The sequence below is a fragment of the Mesitornis unicolor genome, unplaced genomic scaffold, assembly GCF_000695765.1.
Source record: "Mesitornis unicolor isolate BGI_N332 unplaced genomic scaffold, ASM69576v1 scaffold40726, whole genome shotgun sequence".
Lineage (NCBI taxonomy): Eukaryota > Metazoa > Chordata > Aves > Mesitornithiformes > Mesitornithidae > Mesitornis > Mesitornis unicolor.
The window spans coordinates 49,724-77,618 of record NW_010192481.1 but is presented as its reverse complement, the minus strand read 5'-3'; the positions used below and the strand labels follow the sequence as shown (position 1 = coordinate 77,618).

Here is a 27,895-nt window from a genome sequence, read left to right as displayed (position 1 = left end):
AATTTCAGGTCAGAATAATTTAATATGGTTTATTTGAGAAAATATTTTTATTCTTGTCTTTAATTAAAGTTAGTTAAAATGAGAGCTGCAACAGAAAATAATTAATAAAAAATCAAACAGGTCATATTCTCTGTATGTCTCAAAGCTGCATTGCACAGTCAGATTGCAGAAAGTGATACAATACTTCTCAAACAGCGTCAATTTCTTTCTAAATCGGATGTACTTTAGTTGCAGTTGCCCTAAACACCCTTATCCTAGTCACATACTACTACAAGGTATGATCACAAATAACTACTGTAATCATATTGTAATTCCTGATAGACCCGTGCCCTTCTTCGTAGTTGACAAAAGGAAATTATTTGTTCTTTTATCTTTGGCAGAGAGGGAGATTAAGCTAGTTCCTTACCGCATTAGATACTGGGAGGCACTCTTTGTGAAACATATGTCTGCAGTGGAACACTACCACATTGAAGGACTCGGATGCATCTGGGAGAGAGAAAAGTAAACTCATTACAACAGGGCACTGAAACAAAGGATTCAGTGGCTACAGCAGTATATGCCTGCATTCCATTACACACATAGAAACATCAAGTAATATCTTTCTATCAAATTAATTTCCAATTATTCTGGCTCACTTGTAGAAGCTATGCAGAGTGATGATTTCAGATAACATGTCTCAGTGATGGACTTACAAGACAATTTTATTCTGTGGTTTAAATGCTGTATATCTTTTCAATTTCTTCATGTCAAGATGTGCTATATGCTAAACTTGGGGAGGGAGAAGAGTAAACTACCACCAAATAATTTAGCCATTTTGAAAAATAAAAAAGCAAAAAAAATTCTTGTGCTAATACAGTGAGAACCAGAACATTAAGTAGTTCTAGTGCTTATACTGCATGCTGTGATCTTGAAATTTGGCAAGAAGCTGCCTAAGTGCACAATGTACCTTTCAATTCCCACATGAACACTTAGCCCAATTAGAAGACTACATACAACATCCACCTATTCAAACAATAACTATCTCACTCGTTAGCATCATCCACATACGATTCCTTGGTTTCCATTCCCTCAACACACATGCACACCCATGTTCAGCTCTGCCAGGTTTTCTATCACCATGTGACTGCTCTGGTCTGTACACCATAGTACAGCTGTTTTTATTTATTTAAGTAAAAAATGCTAGAAACCAGATTTAAAAACTAAGTGATTCTACTGGACTACGCACACCTTGCAAACGAAGAAATAGGTCCACACATACACTTTGTCTAACATATTCTTGTTTGAAGATGCCACACAGATATTCTTCTGGTAAAACTATTTCTTCTTAAGCCGCTCAGCAACTATATTGGTATTGCTGAATTACACTTGCTTTGCAGAATTTACATATTCAAAGTAATATCCTGAATTTCTAGTTTCAAGACTAAATTCAGAAGGTCTTTTAAAACTGCACTCTGTAATAAGTCATTTCAAATATCACAGTGGTGACTGAAGCCAAGAGTTTTCCATCACTCAGACAAACAGTATATTCCATAAAACTTTATAATCCAGAAGTTCAGTCTTAGTCATTTAACAGAGTTGGACAAGATTTGGTGGCAACAGCTTAGTTTTGTGGTTCTAATCATCTTTGAGATTATGTATGTTGATGGAATTAAAAGTTGCCTTCCATTCTATGTATTTCAAAATAGAAAACAAGAAAGTTACAAGATGATTAAGAAAGAAAATCTCGGTTTACTGCAACAAAAAAGTTCAAATTAGACTCCACTCCCATGTCAGAATTCGTAAGTGTGCTTTCCACAGGAGACTGGAATATTATACAGTGATTACCAAGGGAGACTACTACACATTTCTATGAAGAAAAGCAAACGGGAGTTCTAAAAATTATTTAAATAAACAGACAACACTTTTATCTTCCAGAAAAGAATCCTACCTGAAGGAAGTACTGGAGACAGGCATGATTCGCAAATATTCTCCTCTGGAAAAACAAAACAATATAATATAAAATAAACTTGTAACAGCTTTGTTAAACTCCATATTTACTTTTTTTATAAAGTAGGCATGACCATGCTGCTAGTACAGAAGTGGAGCTTGGTCTTAAAGAATTTACTGAAGATGCCTAACAATGTCTATTAAAAATTGATGAACAATAACTGAAACAGCATTTCTATTAACAGCATGAGAGATGTTTAGATCTTCCGATTCTGATGATGGCAGAACTGCAGGTGTGAGGCTGTCTAGGATCAGCACTACAGACGCACAAAGCAAACTGAGAAAAAGGAGCACAGGATGGGTGTCTGATTTTTCTGCAGCATTTTGTAGCAGAAGCTCTGATCATCTGTCCTTCCACTAGCTTTAGCCCCTTGGTGCTAACACTCAGCTGGTGTGAATCACAGTGCTGCTCACGTACATCATTAGCACTTTGCTAAATATTTTCAACAATTTCTGAAAACTATCTAGTAACTTTTGCTTTGGTTGCAGATAATTATTATCTGACTATCCATGTTGGCACTGAACAGCATTTTTCACTTTTACAGACAAATTGTAGGACACAATACATTACTGGCTATGAGAGACTGTTCAAGAGGAAAAGCTGCATGCTGGGTCCTGTAGTTTTTGAGATACAAATGCTTCCTTTGCAAAGGAGAAAGCAACTGGTATCCTGCTACACTCTACAAATAAGATACAATCTTCAGGCTTTTGGGCAGCTGCCAGCTTCCCTTGGGTCTATAAACCAAGTAAAGACTTTAAAACCTTGAAAGTCACTGCATTTCCTCTGTACTCACCATCTACTAGAACACCCTTCATCTGAGTTCGATGCATTTTCTTCAATAAAGAAAGAGAATCAGCAACAAGTATCTTCTTACAGCCCTCCCGCAGCAAGATCTGTTGTGTAAAGAACACAAAATACAGCAGTTGTTGAATAGACTGGGATATCAACAATCTTGGCAAGTGTCCGCTGGGTGTCTGTTACCAAAGAGAATGCAAGGAATGTCTAGAACTTTCCAAGATATTCTAAGAGATGGAAAGGAAGAATCTCCTATTACCACCACCTCTACCTAAATGGAAACACCACAATATAAACAAACAAACAAAAAAAATAAAATCCTTTATAAATATACAACAGTCCAAAATCATTATTTTCTTCCTATGAGCTTGTCTTAACAAAATACAATGGAGAAGGATTTTTAGAGTGCCTCTCACAGCTTGTTTCCAAACCATTTCAAAACTTTTTCTACTCTTATCTTTAATGTGATTTCAATAAATCATTGCATTCAATAAACATAAAATCTTCATAAAAAAAGCAATAAAATTTTTTTTCTGTTCAAACATTTTTTGGTGTCATTTAGTGAGCAGTCCATTTAAATGTCCATACAAGTAAGGTCCAGAGTTCCTCTTTAGCAAAAGTCTCACTCCCCTTTATACTTAATAATTTTCATTAGATTGACTTGTCATTGCCTGACAATGTTGTGAAACACACACAAAAAAAATCAAGGCCATCAAAATTATACGGAGCCTTATTTCACAATACTTAATGAAGCAAGTACGAAAATATGACAAACCAAAGTAAGTCTCATGGAATTTTTCTTCCTCTTCCCAAATTTATGTTTGAAAATTTGTTTTCCAATACAACAATTCCTCTGAGGCTCACAATCAATTTTAACTTGAACGACCCTACCAAAAAAGTCTTATAAAAAGGCAATGTCCACATCTTTCTCCTCATTATTTGAATTACAGGAGACACTAAGCATTCTAAAATAGGCAAAGATACAGCTAATGCAAACAGCTAAAAAGCAATATAATAACAGATTTTCCAACCAGTTGAACATTGTCCAAAATCCTATATTCTCACATACACATTGTGAAGTAAAAGATGCACTGCCAAGAATGACATGCAGTTAAGACTGCAAATCTGAAATACATTAAAATAATTAAAAATGAATAACACTTTAAGCATTTCAAACTGGGCACGTCAGTGGGTATATTACATTCTCCAGTATTAAGACAGATTGAGCTATAAAATGTTTCAAATCACCAGAAACTGATTATCTATGATAATCTCAGGAACTGAGTATATCTTTCTCCTTCCAACTTTATCCAAGGGCAACAGAGAATGGTAAATTCTATTTTAAATATAGAAAAATGTCACTAGCTTTGAAAAAAATACTAGAAACTTTTTGCAAGAACAATTAGATGAGACTGTCTTTCAGAACAAGTGGTTGCCTGATTAAAAATATTCTCAATCAGCAAAATGTATCTCAAACATAGGTAAAAAACTTACAGCAGATAAGGTCTTGGCTATATATTGGGAGCCTTCGCTAGCTGCACTCGGCATAAGAATATGAAAAATCCCATGTTTAAGTAAAAGGAGTAAAGCAAGCATGTTAAATGAGAGGGGTGGAACAGCAATAGAAAGGGGAAAAGGGAGCATGATTTACAATTTCTACTTAAAAAACAGTGTGTCAATAAGAAAACTTCATTTAAAAAAAAAGAAAAATAAAGAGGGAAACAGTATACATCATTAAGTCACTGGAAAACCTCACTACTGTTTGATGCCTTAAAAACAGAACTAACAGGATTATTTTATAAGATATATGCACTATCTTTCCCCCATTATTAAAACTAAAACTCCACTAAGATTTTTTCATACCACATTCAATGACTGTTTGAAAGAACTTACTTTGCCAGAAGTGGAATAAAGTAGGCAGCTATTGTTATATAAAAGGAAAAGCCACAATTAAGAAAGTATAATGTCAAATCTCAAAGTAATAAATCTGAACACTTCTGCAGAAACAGGTTTGAAGAGCTCAAAGATGAGATGGATAATTTAAGAGTTATGGAAGGAGAAGCAGGAGAAGGAATGTGGAGGTGGGACAGAGGAAGGAAGGATGTTTGAACTAACTTATTTACATTAAAAAGAGGGAGACATATCTAACTACAACCTAAGATTAAGCTAAATTAGTTAAAACTGACATTAGGCATAAATATGTAATGAAACCACTTCTGACGAGAAGAAATAGGACTCAGGATGAAGCAGAAATTTTTTTACCCTTTAAAAGCACATGATTGTAAGCACAAGCAGGACAGCATGGTACACTTACAGAAAGAAGTTTTAGGCAGGTATAATGTTTTTTATCAAATTAATGAAAACTGCTGAAACCAAATAATTTATTGCAATAAAGAATCCTAGTTCATTTTTTGCCTATATTATGGAAGACATTATTGCATAATTAAAATCAGAAGCCACATAAACGTCTATTTAATTAAAAAAGTCCTGAATTACAAAAGCCTAACATTATTTTTAAAGGAAAACACTGCAGCATGTAGTTAACTTGAAAGGGTATACTCAAAGCTCTGGGAATAAATTCAGGCATTGATTCATCTTAGCACTCAAACAAGTCCAAGTTTCTCAAAGCCAATTAACCAAATTCTTCCAAATGGCACCACAACCACAATTACAAGCACACTACAATCAAAAGGCAGATGTCCCTTCTGTGCAAGCGGTCACCTGCCCCCTAGTGCCTGTAAGGTCTTTGAACAGCAGCTTATTCATGTCCAGGAGCAAAACCCAATAATTTTTCCAGATGCTGTTGCAAGCAGCATTCATCAGATTATCATCTGGGCCTACTAGTTCATAACCTCTGTTACGAATGGACAGATGTGAATTCTATGAATGGATGAATCTCTGTTATCCATCTGAGTTATTGTGAATTCAACCAAAGTGCAAACTAATAAGTCAACACTTGAATGAAATGGCTAATCCACAAAACTCAGAACTACTGCAATTAAGCAAGTTGCTTTTATATGTTAAAACTAGGGAAAACAAGTCTTAGAATACTAACATCTTTTGAAGGTTTATTGTAACAATTGTCATACAAAGGGTGAGAAATTCGGCATTTCTTTCTGTAACGAGGGAAGTATTTAAATCTCTTCCAATACCACAAGCATTTCCTAAATTTTGCTCACGTATAGACCAAAGCAGAAGAGAAACCTATTTTATACATTTGGAAAGTGTAACAGGCTTAAAAGTAACTCACAAGTGCACAAATAAGGGACTTTTTCTATTAGCCTTCTCTGTGAGACATGTGATACAAAGCTTTAGAAACTCAGAACATGATTACAGAACTTATTTTAAGAAAGGCTTCTGCATTCCTCATTCATAAGTTAAGACCACTGTGTAATCAGATAGCAGAGACTTAAACATGCGTGAACCATTTCCTATGGTTTTTTTTCAATTTAATTTCCAGGGAACTGAATGCAAAAGGCAAATATAAAGTTTAAGGGTACATTCCAGAAAGAAGGTCTTTGTTAAGATCAAACCATTGTACGACTGATGAGTTTCAGTTCAAAGAAGTTGTATAAAAACATCAGTAGCATTGGTTTCACTGAAAAAAAAATAATAGTTTGAATTTATATTTCGCATAGCAATACTAGTAAATGCTGATCCTACTACAGTTTTCAAGTAAGAGTATTACTGCCCTAATTGTGTTGGCTAAATGAGTTTTTAATAATAATTGCACTCAAATTCCTAATGGGAACAGAGGTTCTGTATGAGTCTCAGAGAAGCAATGTCTATGTGTGGAAACAGAATTAAAGTTATACTGACAACAATTTTTCAATTGCATGGAGATAACACTGAGTTTTGATTCTGTGTCTCTGAAAACACTTTTAAATGCAAGCAGTAAAGATGAAAATTATTAAATTTCTGTCAGGGTACAAGCATGACTTCACTCAATTTGGTTAGCTTGCTATAGATTTGAATGGTAATGTTGAGAATATTGACTGAAGAATGGTGATTTATTTGCCACTAAATAAAAAATGTGCTAGGAATGTATCATTTCTAATTAATAAGCAGGTTCTACCTCAAGACAGCACATCTTCAGCAGTTTATAAATTCAAAGGAAGTAGTCTGTCATCTATTTTATCTATAAATTTATGGCACTGAGGATTTAGATTTCAGGAGTTAGATATAAAATGTAACAGAAAAGTTTTAGACTATACTTGATAAATACTCCTGTTAAAATGCAGACAGCTACAACTTTGTTGCCTATGTCTTCATAACTTTGTTGTCTATGAATATGACTGTATATAAATACTAAACCCAGTACTATTTCAGCAGTAAATAAAATTTCATCACTACATTAATTGGTCAGCCTAGGCCATCTGCCCTGGCTTTCCTCCTAGCTTCTGCACCTGGTTAACTCAAAACTTTTAAAGACCTTGATCACTGTGCTCACCTGCATACCAGCTTTAGCCAAGACCTATAGCAAAGGTTTATCAAAACCAGATTGCTGTAGTCCTTACAAAATTGTGACTTTCCTCAACAGAAAACTGACTCTAAAATTCTGTTCCACTAAATCAAAACACTGAGATGTAAAGAATTGATTTCAAAAAGATAGTCTGTCGAAGACACTGCTTTTAGTAAAGTTTACTGCTAAGGAAATTTAGAAGCATAATAGGAAATTTGCATCCACATACTTACATAAGCATAAAACAATCTTATCAAGGCTTGCAAAAGGAAGCCACAATTAAATAACAGCACAGCTGTAATACATTTTGGGGAGCCAATGTTATGAAAAGATCAGTGCAATTTTTGTTTTAGGCAGTGACTCGCAAGCCTAGCAACAGGTTCTAACTTTACCTGCACACCCCCTTGGTGGATTTTGGCACAAGATTTTAGTTTATGTCTTTGAAAATGGGAACACTAAAACTTACGTGCATACAGAGCTTGAGGTCTCAAGAGATGAAATTACAGAAAATTCTAGCCAATGAAATTTGGATTGCTGCATGAGTTCAAAATGTCTAATATGTTAGTTGATACAAATATCAGGAAGTTTTAACCAAAACCCAAGGAATTGTGACAGGCCAAAACAGAGAATATGCACTTCTCACCATAAACCTACACAACATGATGCAAAGGTATGACCAGGCATCATACAAACACACCAAAGGATAGTTTGAAAACAGCTGATGAGGCAGCAGTAATGATGAAGCTAGGGCAGAACTGAGAGGCCACTTAGACATTTACAGTCCAGGCATTTCCTGAAGCACATACTGAATGCAGAAACAGTCCTGATACAGAAAAATTGAGCTTGCCAATTTAAGGCTACTTAGGTGAGTGTGCAAGAGCTGCGATCACATCTCTAAATTTCAGTGTAGACACACCATCTGTTCATAAATGGTGCACTTTACACTGCCTGTAACACTTCAGGAACAGTCTTATTTTAAGCTATATTTTTATTTCTCCAAAGAAATAAAAGTTCCCCTTTTTTCTGGCTATATTGTTTTGCTATCGTACAAGCAAGCCAAGCACAAATTACATTAAACTTCCCTCATTTCTATTATTTCTACGAGATCTAAATTTTAGCCCTACAGCTATCCAAATCTACTTCAAAATGAATTAATTTGAAATCCATTAAGATTTTAATGCTAAGAGCAAATAATTTTAGATATCATTCTGAAGGTTAAATACATCCTTTTAATCCCAAAGTAATTTTGTTAAAAGGTTTTTGAAGACAAAATGAGTCTTCCCTCCTCAAAACATGACCAAATGATGTCATCAGCTTTGTCTGAAGCCATGCAATATACTTAGCATATGTGTAAAGCTGCAGCTATGCACACAGCACTTTCTTAGTCTGCCTGCAGATGCACCAAAAATTCCATTTTGATTTCAAGAGAATGAAGGAACAGGAGGCTCAGCAGTGAAAGAAGCAGAGTACTGACAGTGGTGAGATTAACATACAACTGTTTAAATGCAGCATGATATTTATCTATAATTATTTTGGAAAGATAGTAGTATCTAAAGTAGTAAAAAAACTGGAAGTAATGCTACAACATACATCATATGCAAACGTGTTTCTGTTTATCCAGGGTAGCTCCTTGCACGTAATGGGTGTACAGGACAACAAGAGAATTAAAAAGCTTTTTTGAAATACTGAAAGTCATAATCTAAAGCACATATGATAATAAAATAGAGGAAGGGCTTTGGAAAGGCTTAGAACTTGCCTTTTTAAAGAGACTTCTGACATCAGTGAAGGCTCTAGCAGGTATAGTCTTGATTTGGTCTAGTAAGAGACCAGCTGTGACCTCTACTGAAAACCGTCAAACCTATTTGCTAGAGATGTCCAAAGACTAATAGTAGATGGGAAACGTCTATGAGGTTCAGAAAATTGAAGTTTCAGCTTCTAACTGGGCTATGTTTTCTCAGACTCCACATAGTCACACCTGGGACATTCAGACTGCTCTATATCCTTATGTCTCTCAGTAGAAGGGTACAGAGGAGGTTTACAGAGAACTCAAGTCTGGGCCTCCTTTGGTAGCAGTGAGGTTTAAAGTATGCAATGCAACTCTCTGTTACTTTCAGGAACATTTAAGGGTATACTTCTTTTAAGTTCTTACAAACACACAACAGAACCAGCCATGTAGAGAACTGCACATATTTGTGCAATTATGCTAGGATAAGAAACCCCATAATCCCATGAGCAGTCTTTTTTAATGCAGAGACATCAACACATTCTGCACAACAGACATTAATTTGATTTTAAAAGTTCATCTTCCTTTAGTTACTATGACACTTAAAATACATCTCTAATATCTGGTGAATGTTTTAGTGGGTGCATGTTGTGTTCTGTTTCCTCATATATGAAACAGAATTAAAAGCACTGGTCATGAGACTTTCCAATATTAGGCAGTATAAAACAGTCTGAATCACCCAAGATCCTTCCAGTTCTACTTACCCACCAGGCTTACAACAGCACAGGAGAAATTTAGGAGTGTTAGAAGCCATCAAGAGAAGAGACTATTAGTCTTGACAAATTTCTACCCTTTTTGACATAGTCTTGTAGCAACCCACAGTGTCAAAACCAGCTGTCTGACTAAAATAAACAACCCCTCATGATAGCCATTTCTTGTGGTGTTCACTGGCAAAGCTGTTTTGCTGTCTCTCTGAAAATGAGTATCACAAGAAGAATGCAACATTTACCTGCAAGTTGTAGTCCTGAAGAATTTTCACTAGTGAGTCTCTCAGATTAGGAATCTCCATGCCTTCTTTAATGCGGTGGATCAAAAGAATGGGATCAACATGCGTTCCAATATTGTTCAACAAACCAGTAATAAAAGCTGTGAAAACCAAGAGGCAAAGAAATTAAGAAAAAACTCCAGCAAAATACTTGATTAAAGGATGCTCTGGTGACTAGATACAGGCTCTGGCTGATTGTATGACAGTTCTCTGCTAAGAGGTAACACTAAGCCTCTTCTATACAGTCTTCATATGTTTCTTGCAGACGTATTTGCTCAAGTACAGGTCTTTGGGTAAGGGAGGAAGACACAGTATGGCAATTCACTGAACTTCTAGGATATTCAGAAAAGGGGTAACAGAGTATCCAGCACAAACCCACAAGTAAATAATGCATTTCAATTCAATAAAAAGGGCACTCGAGCAAATAGAGCCAGAAAATTAACTAAATTATGTGACTATTCCATTCCCAGTTCCAGGGATTAAAAACAATTTTTCAAGCACTTAACCTAACTCCAACATGTTTCTAAACATTGGTAACAGTGACACAATGTGCTTTTCGAAGTGCATCTGGCTAAATGAAACACTAGAAAGACAAACCTGAAGGCTGTGCTTTTTCTTCAACCCCCAAAACTGAGGAATATCACTAGAGTTGCTTTGCATATGGGAAGATGGAACTGAGAGAACTGTATATGCTTTGAATCCCTTTCGCCCTAAAGATGCCACTAACTGTAGCATCATTTTTAGTGTTGGACTGCATTTAAGTATGGGTAACTTGAGAACATCATTCTTCTAAAGGAGTAACAGATTTTGGTTGCCTCTTCCTGTCAGAATTAGCAGCCAAGGCATGAAAAGATATATATTCTGACACTAATTCTACAGGACGTTCAATCCTTCAGAAAAGAGATCCCAAGAGAGACTTTAAAGCTTTGATTTAATGCCCTAGAAGAGGTTGCAAAACTAACTGAATAGATAGTTAAAACAATTCTCAATTTTCTCAGTCATATTAAATCTTCTGAATCTGACTCCTGAACCAAACTGATGTTGCCTAGGAGATTCTGGCAGTTTTTGATTCCATCCAAACTTTAAACTTGAGTAGCTATTCATACAATGGATGAAAGGCAAAATGCACTCATTATTACAGATCTTACCTTTGTGTCAGAGAAACAAAACAAGTTATTCCACTAAGGGGTAGAAATGTGTAGGTTCTTCATTTTCAGAATTTCAAAGGGAAGCAGATGCAATAAACACACTACACAACATTCTCATCAAGCCTGCAGAGTGTGTTTTGAGCCTGTCTAAAAATAAAGCCTCATTCTGTCAAATTAAAAGCACCATACTCCTCTTAATTTGTCATTAAGGACATAAATATGCAGAGCTCAGTCAAATGTTAAATCCCTATGTACTCATTCTGTAGCATGCCCACATGCTGCTTTACTGGAAGTTTTTATGCACAGTAGGACAGTTATGTTGTGTTTCACAAACCAGAACACTTCCTTGGCTATCCATAAACACCTTTGCTAACATGCACATGGATAATTCAATCCTTTAATTGCAATAGCACTCCACAGAAAAATATACACGCAAGGCTTTTGAGAAACTATCCCGCTTACGTGGTTTGTCAATAGAATATAAAATGAGGTCTTCCCAAAGTTCTCCATCATCTTGTTCTTTGGCAAATTCAATAGCTTTATCTACATCTTGCAATTCTTCCATTATCATCTTCAAGGCACTGCGGCTATTACCCATTCTGCCTAGAAGGAAAAAAAAAGTAAAGAGATTATAAATCCAAAATGCTTATCAATAGTCAGTGCTTTAAGAAGCTCTTTTGATATGAATTTTATAACTGTAAAGTTGCCTCTGACTCTCTCAACCAAGATTAAATCCAATCTAATCTAAAATAGGAATTCAAATCCCAGAGCAATCAGTATAACCTGAACAAGAGCTTGGAGCACTTTGCTGGACTGGGACCTGGAGCCTTTCTTAAGGGTGTGTTGGGTCATATTAGGGGTTCTGAATTGCAGCAACATCTAACGTAAAGGGGAGCAAGAACATGTAAACTGGCATGAAATACTTCCTTTTAAGAGCTCTCATGGACACTCTTTAATTTGTAGTAAATATAGTGCAGCTTACACACATGGAAAATGACAGGAAGGAAGAGGAAGAAATAGTAGAAACACCGAACTACTCTTTAAGTAAATCCATGAGTAAATACTACTCTGCTTTCAAATGGTCCACAAAACATTCTTATTAAAACAAATATTGGTTTAAAAAAATGCTTTCCATTGCTTTCATGACTAATGTGTAAACATACATAAAAACCTTAGTCTTACAATGCCTCCCATTCAGAGGTAGATTCCTTAGCCTGCTGGGGGAGTTAATTTACAATTAAGTTTATTGAAAAATAAAAGAAAAAAGGCAACATAAGTTAATCTTCCACTTCAGTAGAAGACAATACTAAGTTTCTGTGAGGTATTCAGAATAAAATATTGGTTTTATTTCTCCCCTCTCTTCAAACTGGCAGTATTACTCTTCTCTTGGAGATTGTCTCAAAAATAAACCCTGCAACCTGCTCCCTATAGCCCCCCAACACCTCCAAAACCCCAGAAAAGAACCAAATCAGAAACACAGTAACACTATTTATATGGAATTAAGACATCATATTAATAATCCAGGGCTTTATTTGATTTTCTAAATCATGTTATCTGGTTCTACTGACTGCATATCAACTTTGTCTCTGGGAAAGTGTGTTAAACAATATTAGACAATATATCATTTTTTTTGCAGCATAAACTTTTATGACAAGATTAAAATAATGTTGTAATTTATCACACTGAGCATTACTTACTCAGAAGATAGACTGTCTCTTCTACAAAATTCCTCTGCTGGCAGATCTCAAGAGCCTTGAATTTAAAGGTTTTTTTTAGAGAATACAGGGAAGCATGTAATATGACATTTTATTAATCACAAATACTGCAGAAGGCTGAAAGATATTTTTCCATGAAGTTGCATTACTCACTTTGACAAGAATACAGCTCCCTTAATATGCAATGTCAGGTCCTCTGGCATTATTTGAGAAGAAAAACTCCATGGTATTTGTTTTTCTCAAAGTTTAAATAAATCTGGGTACAGGACAGGTATTTCAGTCTGGATTATGCCAATCTCTACCTTTAAATCTACTGACAACTTACTTTTTTCTGCTTCCTAAAGTTGGTTAATCCAAAAGCATTAAGGCTTCCTGTGGGTGGACTTATGAGATTTCTAGTGATAGAGGTCTGGTTGACATTCATTCACAACACAAGACTGTAGATCTCCTCAGGGTAATCTACTGGTTTTGGGAGTAGAGCGTGACCTCCGAATTTTGCACCAGTGACCACCAAGAAGACAATAACAAAATAATGTAGCGCAAATATGGAAAAAACAGGAGGAAGCATTTCTTGTAAATTTGGTTCAAAGACCTGAGGGCTAAAACCCGGGATCAGTTACAGAATCTGTGTGTAGCTGAAAAACACTTAGCACAATTACCAAAACTACTAAACTGATTAGCATTTACCGATTTTATGGATTAACTTTTCCATTCATTCTCAAATTATTTCAAATGGGTTACTATGAAGATAAGAGATATAGACAACGAATTTAAGGGTAAAGGTAAGTGAATTACCAACCAGATACATCAGAGGAATGAAGGTATGAATAATACCAGTAAGTTATGAACACAGCTGACAGCCTTTTTTCTCTCCACTTAGAAGTTAAACTACAAAGTGCTCCCTGTAGAGGACAGCAGCGAACACTCATACTTCTCTTTCAGTTAATTTTATAAAACATTAGCTAAACTGGACTTGAATAAAAGTGGCTTATTTTTAAAGAACAATAATTATTTCTTCCTACTGGGTTTATAAACTCTTTAAAGCAGTAATAAGTGTGATTTTGTTAACTTATTTTTTTTTTATTGCAATTTATACACTGCACTGAAATCTGTTTAACAGGAACTGAAAATACTAGTAACTGGGAAATTCTTGGTCCCCTTTTAATTTCCTTAGAACAAAGATTTGTATGTTGCAAAAAACTGTTATTATATGATACGCATGGAAAGAAGTAGAATTACAGAACTAGCAGTGGCAGTAAATTCAACTAGGTTTTATACACTGTTGTCATCTTTCCTGTCTTCCTTAGCTTCTTACTGAAACATATTCACATTTTAATCTAAGGTTAGAATGACACTTTTTCTAACATCCTTTTCTCTACCTTTGATGATTATTGCACCATGCTTTCCAAAGGTTCACGGGTCTTTGACATATCCTTGCTTACAGCCCGTAACTTCAGCAAAGCAGTGCCAGCAATGTGCTTGCATCATTTACACATAGCACTTTTCCGTACCACCCATCACTGAAGACAGGTGGCCAGATCTGCAATAACAAATTAATATGCACCAAAAGAAAAAAAGAAGGCAAGGTTTTATACATAAAACCATGATCACACAAATAATACACAAGGCAAAAACTAAGAAAGAATCAGAGAGTTAAAAACAAATAAGCCAACATTGTAGACAAAAGTTCCTGGCTGGAAACCTCTCAGGCTCATTGCCTAAAAAGATTACTGAGACAACCTAGCTTCGCGCTACAGTTTCAACAAAGACTAGGCCTGCATTCCTAATAAACTATTTTCCAGTGTTTCTAGCTGTTGCACAGTAAAGTTGACATAAGCATGCAAAACAAGAGAGGTGCCAGAAACAGTATTAGTTCTCTTCAGAATGACAACCACTTAAAATGCAATATTCAAGATTACATTTAAAATTACTCCACTGGTGTCATCATTATAACTGCATACAGAGAGGCATCCTTTCACAAAGTCTGCTCTGCTTGGCCATGAAGAGCAACAGATACAAATAAATACTGACCCAAATAAAGAGGAAAACCTAAATTTCCATTTGATTCACTTTAATTCAAGCAGAGGAAAAAAGCAAGACTGCCTTTGACTTTATTTATCTATTAATTTGAGAACAAAGAGCAAGGATGGAAAATGTAAAAAAGTTAAAAAAGATGGTACTCTGTAAAATCCCAAGTCTACTAGTGGAAGTACAAAGACAAAGTACTTTTAGCAACGCTAGTTCAGTGACTTTTATGTTGTGTATATTATTTGAAAGCAACTTAAGACCTTAGAATACAGCTACTCATTTTTCAAGAACTCACAGTGACTACTCCTAGATTTGGCAAAATGATCGTTGACTTCTTTCAACCACAACTTGCTGTCGAGTCAGGTCAGGCACTGACGTGTAGGTATGTATCAAGTGTGAATTCAGAAATTTGGCACTAAAAATCTCCTCCAATTTCTGCACTGTAAGCTGAGAGAGGAAGGTCACAGCTGTCATTGAGCTCTGCAAACCAAACTTATGCATGTGATGTTCACAAACTAAAAGGATCTCCTCCTTTTGACAGTAGAGGGCAGTATCAGACAGTTAGAGATCACAACACTACAAGCTACAGACTTAAAAATCACGGACCTGTGTTTAGATTCTGGGGGCTTACCTTCTCTAGTGGACAGTGCGTGCTGTCTCTGAGAAATGGTAGTAAATTTGGACGATCGTATTCAGCATAAAGGCTGATCTGTTTCTCATGATATTGCTGGCCTTTATGGTGGTCTCTCTTGAAAAGCTTGTGCAAATACTAGGAATCAAAAAAGAGAATCAGAACTCAAAACCACTTAGGCAATATAATTTGTTCCCTGCTAATAAAAAACTCCTAAATTCCTCAGGCCTAAAAGGCACAGAGATTAAATCCTGATTCAAAAGACTGATTTTACATGTTCCTGAAGGACCCTCATCACAGCAATCTCCAAAACAAGCTCTATAAAGCAGGTTTTCCATAATAATTAAGAAAATGTCCCTTAGCCTTCAATGAAACTACTGGATTTTGAATTTTACATAAAACTTTGGACAAATAAGTCAAATGAAGCTTCTGGTTATCTAGAAATGTTTGACCATTACAGATCAAATTTTTACCACATGAAATGTTTTAACCAAAGTACTTCAAACTATAGATACTGGGGCAAAGGTCCTTCTCTCTAGATGAGCCCAGAAAAGCCTTTAGAATTATCTGGAGAGTCACTTTTATGCAAAGGCAAGCATGTTTCACACTTTGAAACGCAGGCATTTCTTCCATAAACTGACAGCCAGTCAGTCAGCCATCTTTGTAAAGCTCTTGGGCTGTGGGCTGCACACTTCATAGAGCTGCTTCCTATAATCAGATCGCTAACAAAGAAACCTGCTCTCCAACAGATCGATGCCCTGAGCCCCATCTGTACACAGCAGCAAGTTAAACTTCCCTCCCTAATACAGCCCAAGCCCATGGCCACACGTTACGTATTCCACTGACAGCACATTCAAACCAAAGAGATGCTTCTGGAATAACAATGTGAAGCCACAGCCTTACAGTGCTATTGTAAGTCTGCACAAACAAGAACAATCCTGCAGTGTATGGAAGTTACAGTTCTAGAAAGATAAGCAGTTTACTGTCTCTATGGGTCAGGAAAACATGCTTCAGAGTTGCACCCAACATCCAATCCCATTTTTGTGTTGGGAAAGAGGAGGGATACAAGCAAGAAGTAACTGACCAGAGAAGAATAAGTGTCTGCAATGCTGTAAGAAGTACCTCATAGTGTGTTAACAAGTAAGACGTATGTTATTAAGTTCTCACAGGTACACATCTTAGAATTATTCTACTATTGTAAAAACACTATGTTAAAAAACGGATTAGCAAAAGTAGCCATTTCGGCTCTGATGATTTATGACATTTGAGTGTCATGTGCACTTTGACAGGATAACCACATCTGTAAAAGATGTGCCCAATGAAGAGTTTATTCAGCTCAACTTGAAACCAACAGAATATAGAAGTATTTACCACATGCTGTAGCTCTGGCCTATTTTCTAATTCTTCAATGACTCTGTCAATCTGAAAGAAAACAAAACCCAACAGATTAGCAGACCTGCGATGAACTTCACATTTACAGGACTGAAAGAAGGACAAGTAATACAAGGACTTCCATGTCATGAACTTCTTATACTCACGGAAATTTTATCTTCATTATCCAAAAGCATGTCTACTGCTTTCTAAAGTAAAGAAAGAGAACCTAGTTAAGAAACAGCTACACATATTTTTCTTACACTCTATATAGTACCATGCTTGTTCACTGATGGGTATCAGATGGATACTGCAGACCTACTCTTTGCAGCAACATAGTGTAGTTTGCATAACGTCAACATTTCCTGACAGCACGGCATTACAGGAGAACACATAATGTATTCTTCCAGAATATTTCTCCTAACTTTTTACACTAATAGTAATAAATACTGTGCACTTATAGTGCAGGTGAAGTATGCCCACTGAATTATGGGTCACAGAAGGTCACTGCCAAATGATCATAGAATCACAGAATGGTTTGGGTTGGAAGGGACCTTAAAGATCATCCAGGTCAACCCCCCTGCCATGGACAGGGACATCTCCCACCAGACCAGGTTGCCCAAAGCCCTGTCCAACTTGGCCTTGAACACTTCCAGGGAGGGGGCATCCACAATTTCCCTGGCCAACCTGTTCCAGTGTCTCACCACCCTCACAGTAAAGAATTTCTTCCTAGTATCTAGTCTAAATCTACCCTCTTCCAGTTTAAAACCATTCACTCTCGTTCTGTTGCTACCAGAATGAAACAGAAATACTATTTGTCCCATTGCAAAAGGGAACTGCAGGGTAATGGCTGTATAGGAAACACACAACTCAGCTTGCCTTACAACCAGATTCCTCCAAACTATCACCAAACTAATGGTGTGACATAAGCAGACAAGACCATGTAAGCAGAATGGCCACCGGGGCTCTGGTTCTGCTTCCTCTTACAAGAGCAAATATTACTTCACATCCAAAAACCACGAATATAATAGATTCTTGATATAATTTAGTCTAATGAAAAAGAATTATACATTATTTTTTAACGTAGTTCAGAATGGCCATACATCTTTGGTACAGATGGCTCCATATTTTAGCTTCAGTGCTTAGACAACCACTGCACTGAAAGCGCAGATCTACTTGGTTACCCCTGAGAAAATCATACAAATTCTTTTGCCAAGGATCATACAAAAACTCATTTGCTGAGGTTTTAGCCAGCTGGGAATAAAGAAGATTAAATTCAGTACAAAATACACACTTCTTGATTTTTGGAATTTAGTTTAATAATCTTGCAAACTTTCAAAAGTTCAGTTAATTGACTGCAGAGAAAGAAAAGTGACAAGTACATTTAACATATGACTTACAATAAATTCACTGCTTCCTTTCTTTTGCTTATTAATAGCATTATTTGATTAGAAATACAGAAAGAATATAATGGTGAAAGTCTGCGTGAGAATCACAACAATGATCTTGGATCTGGCACTCTTTTCACTGAGTGACACTCAAATGGAAATACAAAGGAAAAAAAAAATCATCCTTTGGTCAATTAGTTTGCAGTCTACGCAAATATCTTCTCCTTATCTTAGTATATATCCAGATACAGCAAATGTACTCTGTCTCAACACAATCTTTAGCTCATTTATTTTTAGTCCGTTACAATATCTCTAGTGGAAAGTAAATATGAAATAATTAAGATCATCATACCTCTGAATCAAAATCCATGAGCAGAACAATTTTGTCTCTGATGGAACTGAAAAGATTGTGCTTGTGGATCAACTGGAAGACATCTTTGTGCCTCAGTGTAAGGAAAATTTCTAGAGCTCTGCCATAGCGCTGGTCATAAGTATACCTGATAAAAAACAGTGTTATAACACACAATCTTACATATTTAAGTGTAGCGAAATTACCTATGAGAGAAAACATAAATATACTCTAGGATGTAAAGCTTGTTAAGATGCTGCTTGATTTGTCAAATATCTAAATATTTGCTGTGATTCACTGTTGTTAAAAGAAAATAAAACACCAGACATCACCAATTTCAACATTTGTGTTCTGACCTGTGGTTCTCTGCATTTTCATTTTCCTATTTTCAAACCACAGGGTAAGCCACACAAAACACTAGCTTTTCTAGTTTTGGAAACCAATTGGAAAATTGGTTAAAAATTTAACCAATTTAAGAGAGTTAAAAAACATTGTTCTCTTAAAACTTAGGGACAGACTATAACATCGCAATAGACAGTAGCTCTGCTTTCTTCAAAGAAACAGTATGAAAAGAACTTAACATGGGAATTGGGCTGAGAAATCCAAAGAGCTTTATCCCTGTATGATGTAGCCTAGAATCAGATCAGTTTTGGCACATTTTCCAGACACATATTTCTAGTCATGCATTAAACCCAAATATACTACTTTTGAAATAGTGGGGAAAACCCACCAATTTATCTTTCTGTGGGTAATTCTGAAATGTACACTTGACAAAATAGGCTTCCTCTGATAGCATGAAGAGGAATGCTAGCTATTTGCTTTGGAAAGAGAAGCAAATCCAATCTTATACTAAACTCTACACCTTCATAATCGGTGTACACTTTATAATGAAGGGAAAGGAACTGCTAGGCTGTGCAATCAGTGGAGTGGAGTAGAGAAAGCCAACACTCTGTAGACTGCTGTAAAGCAGGTATTTCTGTTAAGAGCATTAGGCAAATATTTATAAACTATAGTATATTGTTTCAAGCTTATTTTTATAACAGGAGTTTAAAACTGTACTCACAATTCTGCAAGTGTTCGCAGCAAGGTCCTATTCTGTGGATCTTTTTTCAGGTGATCCACTACAGCTTGAACTATGATTGTGTTGTTATAGAGATCTCCAGGCCACTCTTTTATCAGGGTTGCAAACCCCTAAAAGTATAAGAAATTGTAACAGAAACAGAAAGAACTACCTAAGAACATTTCAAAACATCAAAGCTTTGGTTAAGCCTCTGAGACGATACCTGCTGTGCTTCACCTCTAAGCCACTTTTACAGGCCCACAGATGCGCACAGTGCAGAACACAGATTTTCCTTCTTAGGGCAATGTTATTAAGATTCATGAAGCCGGGTCACTTTCAGGTGCTGTATGCTTTGTGAAGCACCTTGACCATTTGTGCTACATTAAAAAACCTAAAAGTAATAGTATTTATAATAAGTAACCAATCTCACAAAGTTCAGCATGCTCTGAAGAATATTCTACCTATTCTTTCAAAATCTAAACCAAAATTCATCTTTTCATTATTGTTAAATTGCCCAGTGAAAATCTGTTTGAATACAATAGAGAATTTGCCATGAGAACTCCACATTGCTGAGGGTGTTTTGCTGACAATAGCTACTACATGTGGACACGTCAGGCTGCAGTACCTCATAGTCACTCTCCAAAAACTCATGCAGGACCATTTCGTAGATCAGAGGTTTCAAAACTGGATCCCTTCTGGGTAAGTAATGACTAATTGCCTATAGGAACAAAGAAAACAAAGCATCAGAAGGGGAATGACATGTAATATCCTGGTACACTGATGACAGAAAAAAGAATTGTTGTGAAACAAGAACAATAAGGCTACATGCAAAACATGGCCCTTGGTAAACACTAGAAGTGCTGTATACTCATATTTTTCCAGTCTTGGTCTTATAATGTATAAGCATTCACAAGCTGCAAAATGTGTACTTTTGATTACGACTTATGTGAGGTCACTACATTTTATGAAGCATTCTTTTACCAGCTATTTCTACATACTCAAATGAAAATTAATTTGAGAATACCTCTCTCCACAGAAAGGGTGAAGGTGTGAGATCTGTTGCTCTATAGGAGGTGTTAAGGAACTACACTCTGGCAGACAGGAGACAAGAATCTGCCAGAATGAAACAGTTCATACCCTGGAATTTCAACACAGCATCTTATTAGCACTATTATTCCATGCTGTGGCAGATGCACCCACCCTACTGAAGACCTGAGAAAGACCCAACACAAACAGTGCTAAAGTTTCTGGCCCTGGTGGCGCCAGGACTGCCTCCCCCCCTCACAGCTCATGTCTGGGCCACACAGTGGGGGTCAAAAGTGGGAAAGTTGGGGTCCTCAGTCAATAGGGACTGACACGACCATGTATTGATCACAGATCAGATTCGACCAGGGTATAAATGGGGTCCCGTCAGAGGACTCATTTGAGTCGGTCCTCCGCGGAGCAGCGGGTCTGCAGTCGGGGACTCTTCCCCTTGAGTTGGGACGCCACTTAAGGAAACTTCTCGAGATTGAGAGTCCTCCCTTTTTGGTGAGTGAGTGAGTGCACATTTTGTATCGTTTGGCCAAAAACTTAAGAATTCTTAACTCAGCTGTGTCTGGTAATATTCCCAACCAGCATATTGAACCTGCATTTGTTAAATGTCAGTGGAATGTTGTTTTGGTGAATGAAGTTTTGTCTGCTTCATTTCAGTTGCAGATTAAAGCTTGTTTGAGTTCATTATTTGTGTGTGTGCAGCCATTTTGGTGCGATTCTGTGACACATGCTAGAGGCTAAGATTATTATTGCCTGCCAAAATAAACCCTACCACTGCCTGCTGTGTTGGAATTTTGGGGTTTGTAGCTGAAGGCCCAACACCAATGAAATTCCTCCAAATACTTAGAGATGTTGCCTGTTGCCCACTAATGGCACATGGTGCAGTAGCATTTTGTTACCGAAGATGCATGAACAAAGCAGGAGAAATCTCTCACTACATCTTTGGTTTTTGTTGGTTATGTTTTGGGGATCTTTTTGTGTTTTTATTTTTGGTTTGAGTTTTTTTTTCAGTTTTACAGACAGCGATGACTATCCACAACAAATTATCCTAGTATTTAAAACAAAATAATTGCCTAAGTTACATATTTCATTAAAGTCTTCCACTGTAGGTGAAAAAGAAGGTAAAAATAGAAGACCAATAAAAAAAGCATTGTTAATGACTTCGCAAAAACTTAAAGTTCATTGCTCACAGGAGACCTCTTCCCTCCCCATGCTGTTTGAGCTTGGCTGGTCTTTGAAACACCGCGTGCTGCCAACATCAGCTCCCACCATCTGTCACAGAATTTAATAGCTAACTCAAGAGCACAGTCTTGCCAGCTGTCCTGGCCTCTCACAACAAAGCCTCTACTGACCATAAAAGAAAACAAGCTGGACATCAGTTGGAGGTATTGAAAGCAGAGGACATTTGCCAAAGACTGTTTCCATACCCACTGTCTACCTCCCTGCCACCTCCCAAATGAAAAGCCTTGCTAGACAGGCTTTGCTGCAACTCTTGGCTGCAGTTTGGCCTCACAGTGAGCTGTGGAGTGGTGCAGCTGCCTTGTTGCATGGAGGCCAAGCTGCCTCGCAAAGGAAATCTCTCCTGCCCCAAGTCCTACTGCTCTGAAAGAAAAGCACAGTCACCTCCTGCAGTTTGCCCCCTCAGTTCAGCAATGACTGAGAAGTATCCAAGTTATTTTTAAGCCTAGGCATAAAAGTGAACTAAGACCCATGCTGGAGGTTACAGACTTTTCCTAGTAAATGGGCAAAGTCAGACAATAAAGCTCCAGAATCGGGATGCCTTTGTATCTATTCCTGAACCACGTGGTGAAAGTGACTTTAAATTAAAAAAAGGATGCTATATGCAGAAATTTTTTCTTCTTTTGTTTCTTCTTAAGACCTGCTTTCAGACTTTTGCTCAATAGGTGTAAGGATGGGCTATACACAAGAAAGCCCATATAAAAGTTGTTGTAGCCTACGACATCTCACCAATAAGCCCAAACCATATTTATTCATTCCTCAGAGGATACCTATGAGACAAAAGAGGCTGTCTGAATAATGCTGTTCTATGCTATGCCCACCACAGTCAGCTGAAGTCTTTCATGTGTCCTCTAGCAAACGTTTTGGTCATTAAAGCATTGCTGCCACTAGCTGATCATCCTGCACCCCTGCTGAAAGTCACTGCTGTCACAGCAGAGTGAACAGACTGGAGCATATCCCTCACACCACAACGGCCAGCACTCACAGAGCTTGGCATCTTCCTTTGAATCCACCTTCCTTAGCTGTTTGAGCTGAGACACTGGATTTTACACTGAAGTTACTCAAACACATGCACTTAACTCCATCAAGTCACTGCTGCTGGAGAAGGAGAGGAGCAGATCATTGCAAAGCTCTAAAATATTGAAACTGCCATAACAAGGTCGGCTAGAGGACATTCACTGAAGACACGTGAGATGTCAAGGTACAGAAACAGCCTCTGGTAGCTAAACAGGACCTTTAATATAGAACACTCAAAACCCCCTAAACCCAAAAGCAAACAAGAACGCTCACCCCATAGGCTTTGACACTGGGGTATCACTAATTAGTCCTCCTGCAGGAAGGAAAGTTTAAAACTTTAGTTTCGCTGCCACCTTAGTTTTTGGCAAATCGTATTATATTTGAACCATCAGATTTCAAGAAAACGTTTATACACAGTGCAAATTCTTTAAGAAAATTCCCTTTCGAAATACATTTTGTCTCCAAATCTCAAATAGTCTCCTCATCAGGGCTTAAAGCCATTATAGCCCAGTTACACTCTTGTGTTTAACATCCACTGGTTGGGACAATAGGTAAAAATTCCAAACAGCATACAAGTGATACCAAGCATTTCAAGAACTTTAGATATGGCTCAACTTAGTTCATCCTTTATGTAGCTCAGGTATCTTTAAGAACTTGGGACAGGTTATATGCGATTGAAACAGTAAAATAAGAAAGGCATTTTCTAGAATTGCAGCTTGAAGCTGAATAATGTAAGGGACTGCATCCTATGTTTCTCTTAAGTCCACTTTCAAGGGGCTGAAAACTGTTTAGAAAGGCAGTAATTTAGCAGAGATGTTTTTGCAGCAAACCTGCAAATATTTTTATATTTTACAGTCTGCTGGATGACATAAGTGTAGACAAGAAAAACATCCATTCCAGACACCTGCATCTAAAAAACAAAATAAACCCAAAAGGACTAAGAAGCACTGTATCAAAATTTTACCTGTACCTGCACTCAGATCGTTTATTGGATTGAAATAAAGAGACAGAAACATGAGTTTTCATCTTTCAAGGTGACAAAGAGTTCACCAAAACACTAAGAACTCATACAAAAGACAAGGCTGTTCTTGCACTGGCATGGCTCTAATACAAAAGTCAGACATTTCTGAAAACCATAATATTGAAACACTTTTGCTCTTTGAACAGAATTAAACAGCTCAGAACCAGCAAGGGACTGCATGCTGTGTGATCTTAATAATATGTCCTTTTTGGCTCATTGAGTTTGAATAGGAAGACATAAAATTCAGAAATAAACATACACACGTTACCAAAGGGAGTGTGCATAATGTTTTCTACTGATTGGGCAGTGACAGCACTATAGCCTTATGTCCTGGGCAGTTTATTAACTGAGAATCTCACGTTAAATGTGTACTGTTACGGTAGCTGGCTTGAGACCAGGCAAAACACAAGACAGGGCATACTGCTCCTCTTTCTTGCCCCCCATTTCTAGCACACAGCATAGGCTTTCCCTGATGCTTTGCAATTTAATTATTCTTTGACAATTAAAGCTGTGGCCCTGTTGCAAGGGACTTAGATTTTCAGGAGAGGCTAGCACCCACAGAGGCAGGCTATTTTCCTTAAGAGTTGGGGTAGGATTGTTCAGGGCATACTGAAAGTGTGTGAAAAGTAAATTGGAAAGATGTATTTACTGTGAGCATCTTTGCAAGAAAAGGCCTTGGGGGTGGGTCTTTTACTTCAAAACTGTCAACAAGTTAAAAATAGGTAGCCGACTACCTGTATGTGCTATGCCTCCAAACCTGTTTTGAGGCTTGTTAAGATATACACATCAGTCTGAAAGACAACCGTACAACTAGAGATCTGGGTCAGGAATTTCAAGGGCAGCGTCATATTCTGCTACCACACTATGGCCATTAAATGCAATACTTTAGATACTTGGTCAAAACACACGTGAAATACAGCAAGCCAATTACTTGAGTGCAGAGACAGAAATTAACTCACCTTAAGCTGACTTATTTCTTTAAACTTGTAAACTTCAAATTCCCAGAGTTCTGTGTTTTTGCCAAGAATTTTCTGGCACTTTCTGGAAGGAAGATGAAAGGGGAGTGAACAAGATTAGGTACATGCTACAATACAAATGTGACAGTATTAATGCAGGAATTCCTTTCTTCTTTCTTCTACCTATCAAGAAACTTTCAAAAGTGACTTTTTTGGCAATCATTGCTTCAATCAGAGTATGCCAGGTACTCTTCCTTTCATATCTTACAATTTTTTTTGCATGCAGGAGGACTTAAATTCTTACTACGCATTCATCCTTATTGATTAGGGCCATATTAGCTTTATGATTGAAGTTTGAAAATCTTTTCTGAGAAAAATGGAGCACTTAAAAAGATATGTTCATGCTTAGACATAAAAGAAAACACAAATCTTAGGTAACTTCTGATCCTTACTTTAGATGCCTATATTTGACATTTTTGTTTACACCCATGTAACTACAAATTATTTTTTGATGATCTTACATGTAATGACATACTAATAAACTTAGATTATAAACATCCAAAGAAAACCTCAGTTTTGAAAATCTAGTGTGACTTTGAAATATCAAGGCTGATTTTCAAATATATGTGTGTCTCAATTCTAGTTAAACTTTAGAAAGTTTACAGTAACTTTTGGGTCTCTACAAGCAAGAAAATATAGGGCACAGTAATATATGTGTATGTTTTGAAACTTCAAAAACTTCAGAACACATAGAAAATGAACATCACAAAATTCTTCAGAATAAGTAATTTGCTTGTGCTTTTTCCCCCACACATGGACACACTTTAGCCAGCAAAGAAAATCTTTAATAATAAGTTACCGAGCAGCCAGGTCATACTCTCCTTTCTCCACAAGGTGATTTATAAAGGCTAAGCCAATGTCCTAAAGGGAATAAAAATAAAGAATTATTTATAAAAGTTTGGAAGTCAACTACTTGACTGCCACAATAACTATCATTCCAGCTGTATGCGCTGCTGTTAAGGCAAGCACTAGACCCTAAGTAGATACCCTGAGTTCTCCTTTAGATGTAGGGCCCACAGAACAGTCAGCACAAAATGTATGCCTAGACAACTCATGGGTTCAAATCAAGGTGTTCTCTTAAATAATTCTCATAATCTCATTGATGGTAAGAAGATTGTGCCACCTCAACATATTAAGGACTGTTCAAAACACACACAGCTGATCATTCAGTGCTTGGATTACTAATCTCAAAAAGAAAACCACCAGCTAGTATGAGACACTTTCTTTGTCAACACTAAGTTTGCTGGGGATAAAAAGGCTGGTGAAGAATATAAATCCTAGTGCCGCTCCATAAAGTAAAGGAATTACTGAGAATTTAGCAAGACCATTACATATTATTACATACTCAATTGCCCTTCTCAAGAGTCTATCACACAGGTCAGCTGTAAAATTTTTCTTGTAGGTGTTTAATACATAAAAATTTTGCTGGCGAATAACCCATGCCTTCTGCTGTAGTCTCAACACGGCAACAGAAGTATCCAACAACTTCAACTGGACAGTCTGCTACCAAGTTTTTAAAAAAAAAAAAAAAATCACACACAGATTTTAGAATTACATTCCACTATAGGAATCACTTTTGTATTTTCAACTTCACCATTCTCAAGAGTGAAGATTTCTGGCAGCATCCTTCTCCTGCGGGCCAGCCCCTCAGTGAGCAGTGGAGACCATATAAGGAAAGCTGTAGATATGCTGTTGTTTAGGACCCTTGCATTCTGCTGAAGAGGTGCACAGGGGCAGTGATTACTGCAACCTAAAAGATCTTCAACACCACCACACTTGTCAGGTGGTGCGAGTGTGGTGTCATTGGTCTGATCACTGCTGGGCATTGACAGCTTGAGTTGTTTTAAATCCCTGTACAACTAATCCTTCACTTAAGGCTTCATGTCAACATTTTTTCCCTCCATACATTCCATGGGTTTTGCATTAGAGACCACTCCGCCTGTAAACACCCACACTGAATTTCATCCAAGCCCAGCAAATTTCTGCAAACCAAGAAAAAAACTTTTGTTTGTTTGTTTTTGTTTTCCCCTCTCCTAATGGATTACCAGGATCTCCTTTAAGAACTCTACATTTTTTTGCAAGGGTCACAGAGCAGCTAAATCATACAAACAAATGATAGATGATAGCATGCCATTAGATCTTGATTCGACTTCTGGACTATAAAAGAAGAAATTTTTAAAGACATACTGATACAGAGTGTACACATTATAGCAGTAATCTGGTTAAAAATTAAACACATCTTCTAAAACTTTGTACTTAAAATACAAACTTCCAATTAAGGAAGCAGCAGTATTAATAAAATACCAATGTGTTCACACTGAGGTCAATTTAAACAAAACGAAACAAAAAAGAGCTAATTTAGTCATGCTGTTGTGGAAAAAACAACTCTTCTGTCTTAAATACTGGTACTTTGTTGTTCTGTGAAGGGACTATAAACATGGGAAATAACTATACAGGAGAAAAGGAGCTTAACTATGTAAAATGAGAACTGCAAAGCAACATGAGAGAGCTAGATTTGAAACTGCAACTGAATTTCAATAGCATTTAAAAGGTCTTCAATTGCACCCTTTAAACTCCTGCCAAAACCCTGTCACATATACAAAGTAAAAGTCAGAGAGAAATGTGTTATCCCCCCATCTCTAATATTGTAATACTGTGTACTACTTGAAATAACAGCAAATTTAACCAAAAGTAAGAGCAAACGAAATCCCCATTAGCAATCGGAGAAGTGGAATTCTATTCCTTTCTACTGTCAGTAACACCTTCATAAAATCCAGATCCTTTTGTTTTTCACACACTAACATTCCTGTTCTCCAGCTGCAACCAAGAAATCGAATGCTAGTTGGAGTATGCCTAACAGCTATT

The 27,895-nt window shown here is 36.9% G+C and overlaps 1 protein-coding gene across 1 annotated transcript in view; it reads right to left on the bottom strand.

Moving 5' to 3' along the window:
- Positions 1-27,895, bottom strand: part of VPS41 (vacuolar protein sorting 41 homolog (S. cerevisiae)) — a 63,942-nt gene that overhangs the window by 1,529 nt on the left and 34,518 nt on the right. Inside the window, exons 11-24 of the mRNA XM_010187104.1 lie at positions 25,830-25,891; positions 24,974-25,055; positions 20,328-20,420; positions 19,706-19,833; positions 18,646-18,790; positions 17,073-17,114; positions 16,906-16,956; positions 15,535-15,672; positions 12,858-12,912; positions 11,623-11,763; positions 9,977-10,113; positions 2,781-2,880; positions 1,928-1,972; positions 407-486 (exon numbers count right to left, since the gene is read on the bottom strand). Of these exons, the coding sequence (XP_010185406.1) occupies positions 407-486; positions 1,928-1,972; positions 2,781-2,880; positions 9,977-10,113; positions 11,623-11,763; positions 12,858-12,912; positions 15,535-15,672; positions 16,906-16,956; positions 17,073-17,114; positions 18,646-18,790; positions 19,706-19,833; positions 20,328-20,420; positions 24,974-25,055; positions 25,830-25,891 (1,299 nt within the window). The remainder of the gene's footprint in view (positions 1-406; positions 487-1,927; positions 1,973-2,780; positions 2,881-9,976; positions 10,114-11,622; positions 11,764-12,857; positions 12,913-15,534; positions 15,673-16,905; positions 16,957-17,072; positions 17,115-18,645; positions 18,791-19,705; positions 19,834-20,327; positions 20,421-24,973; positions 25,056-25,829; positions 25,892-27,895) is intronic.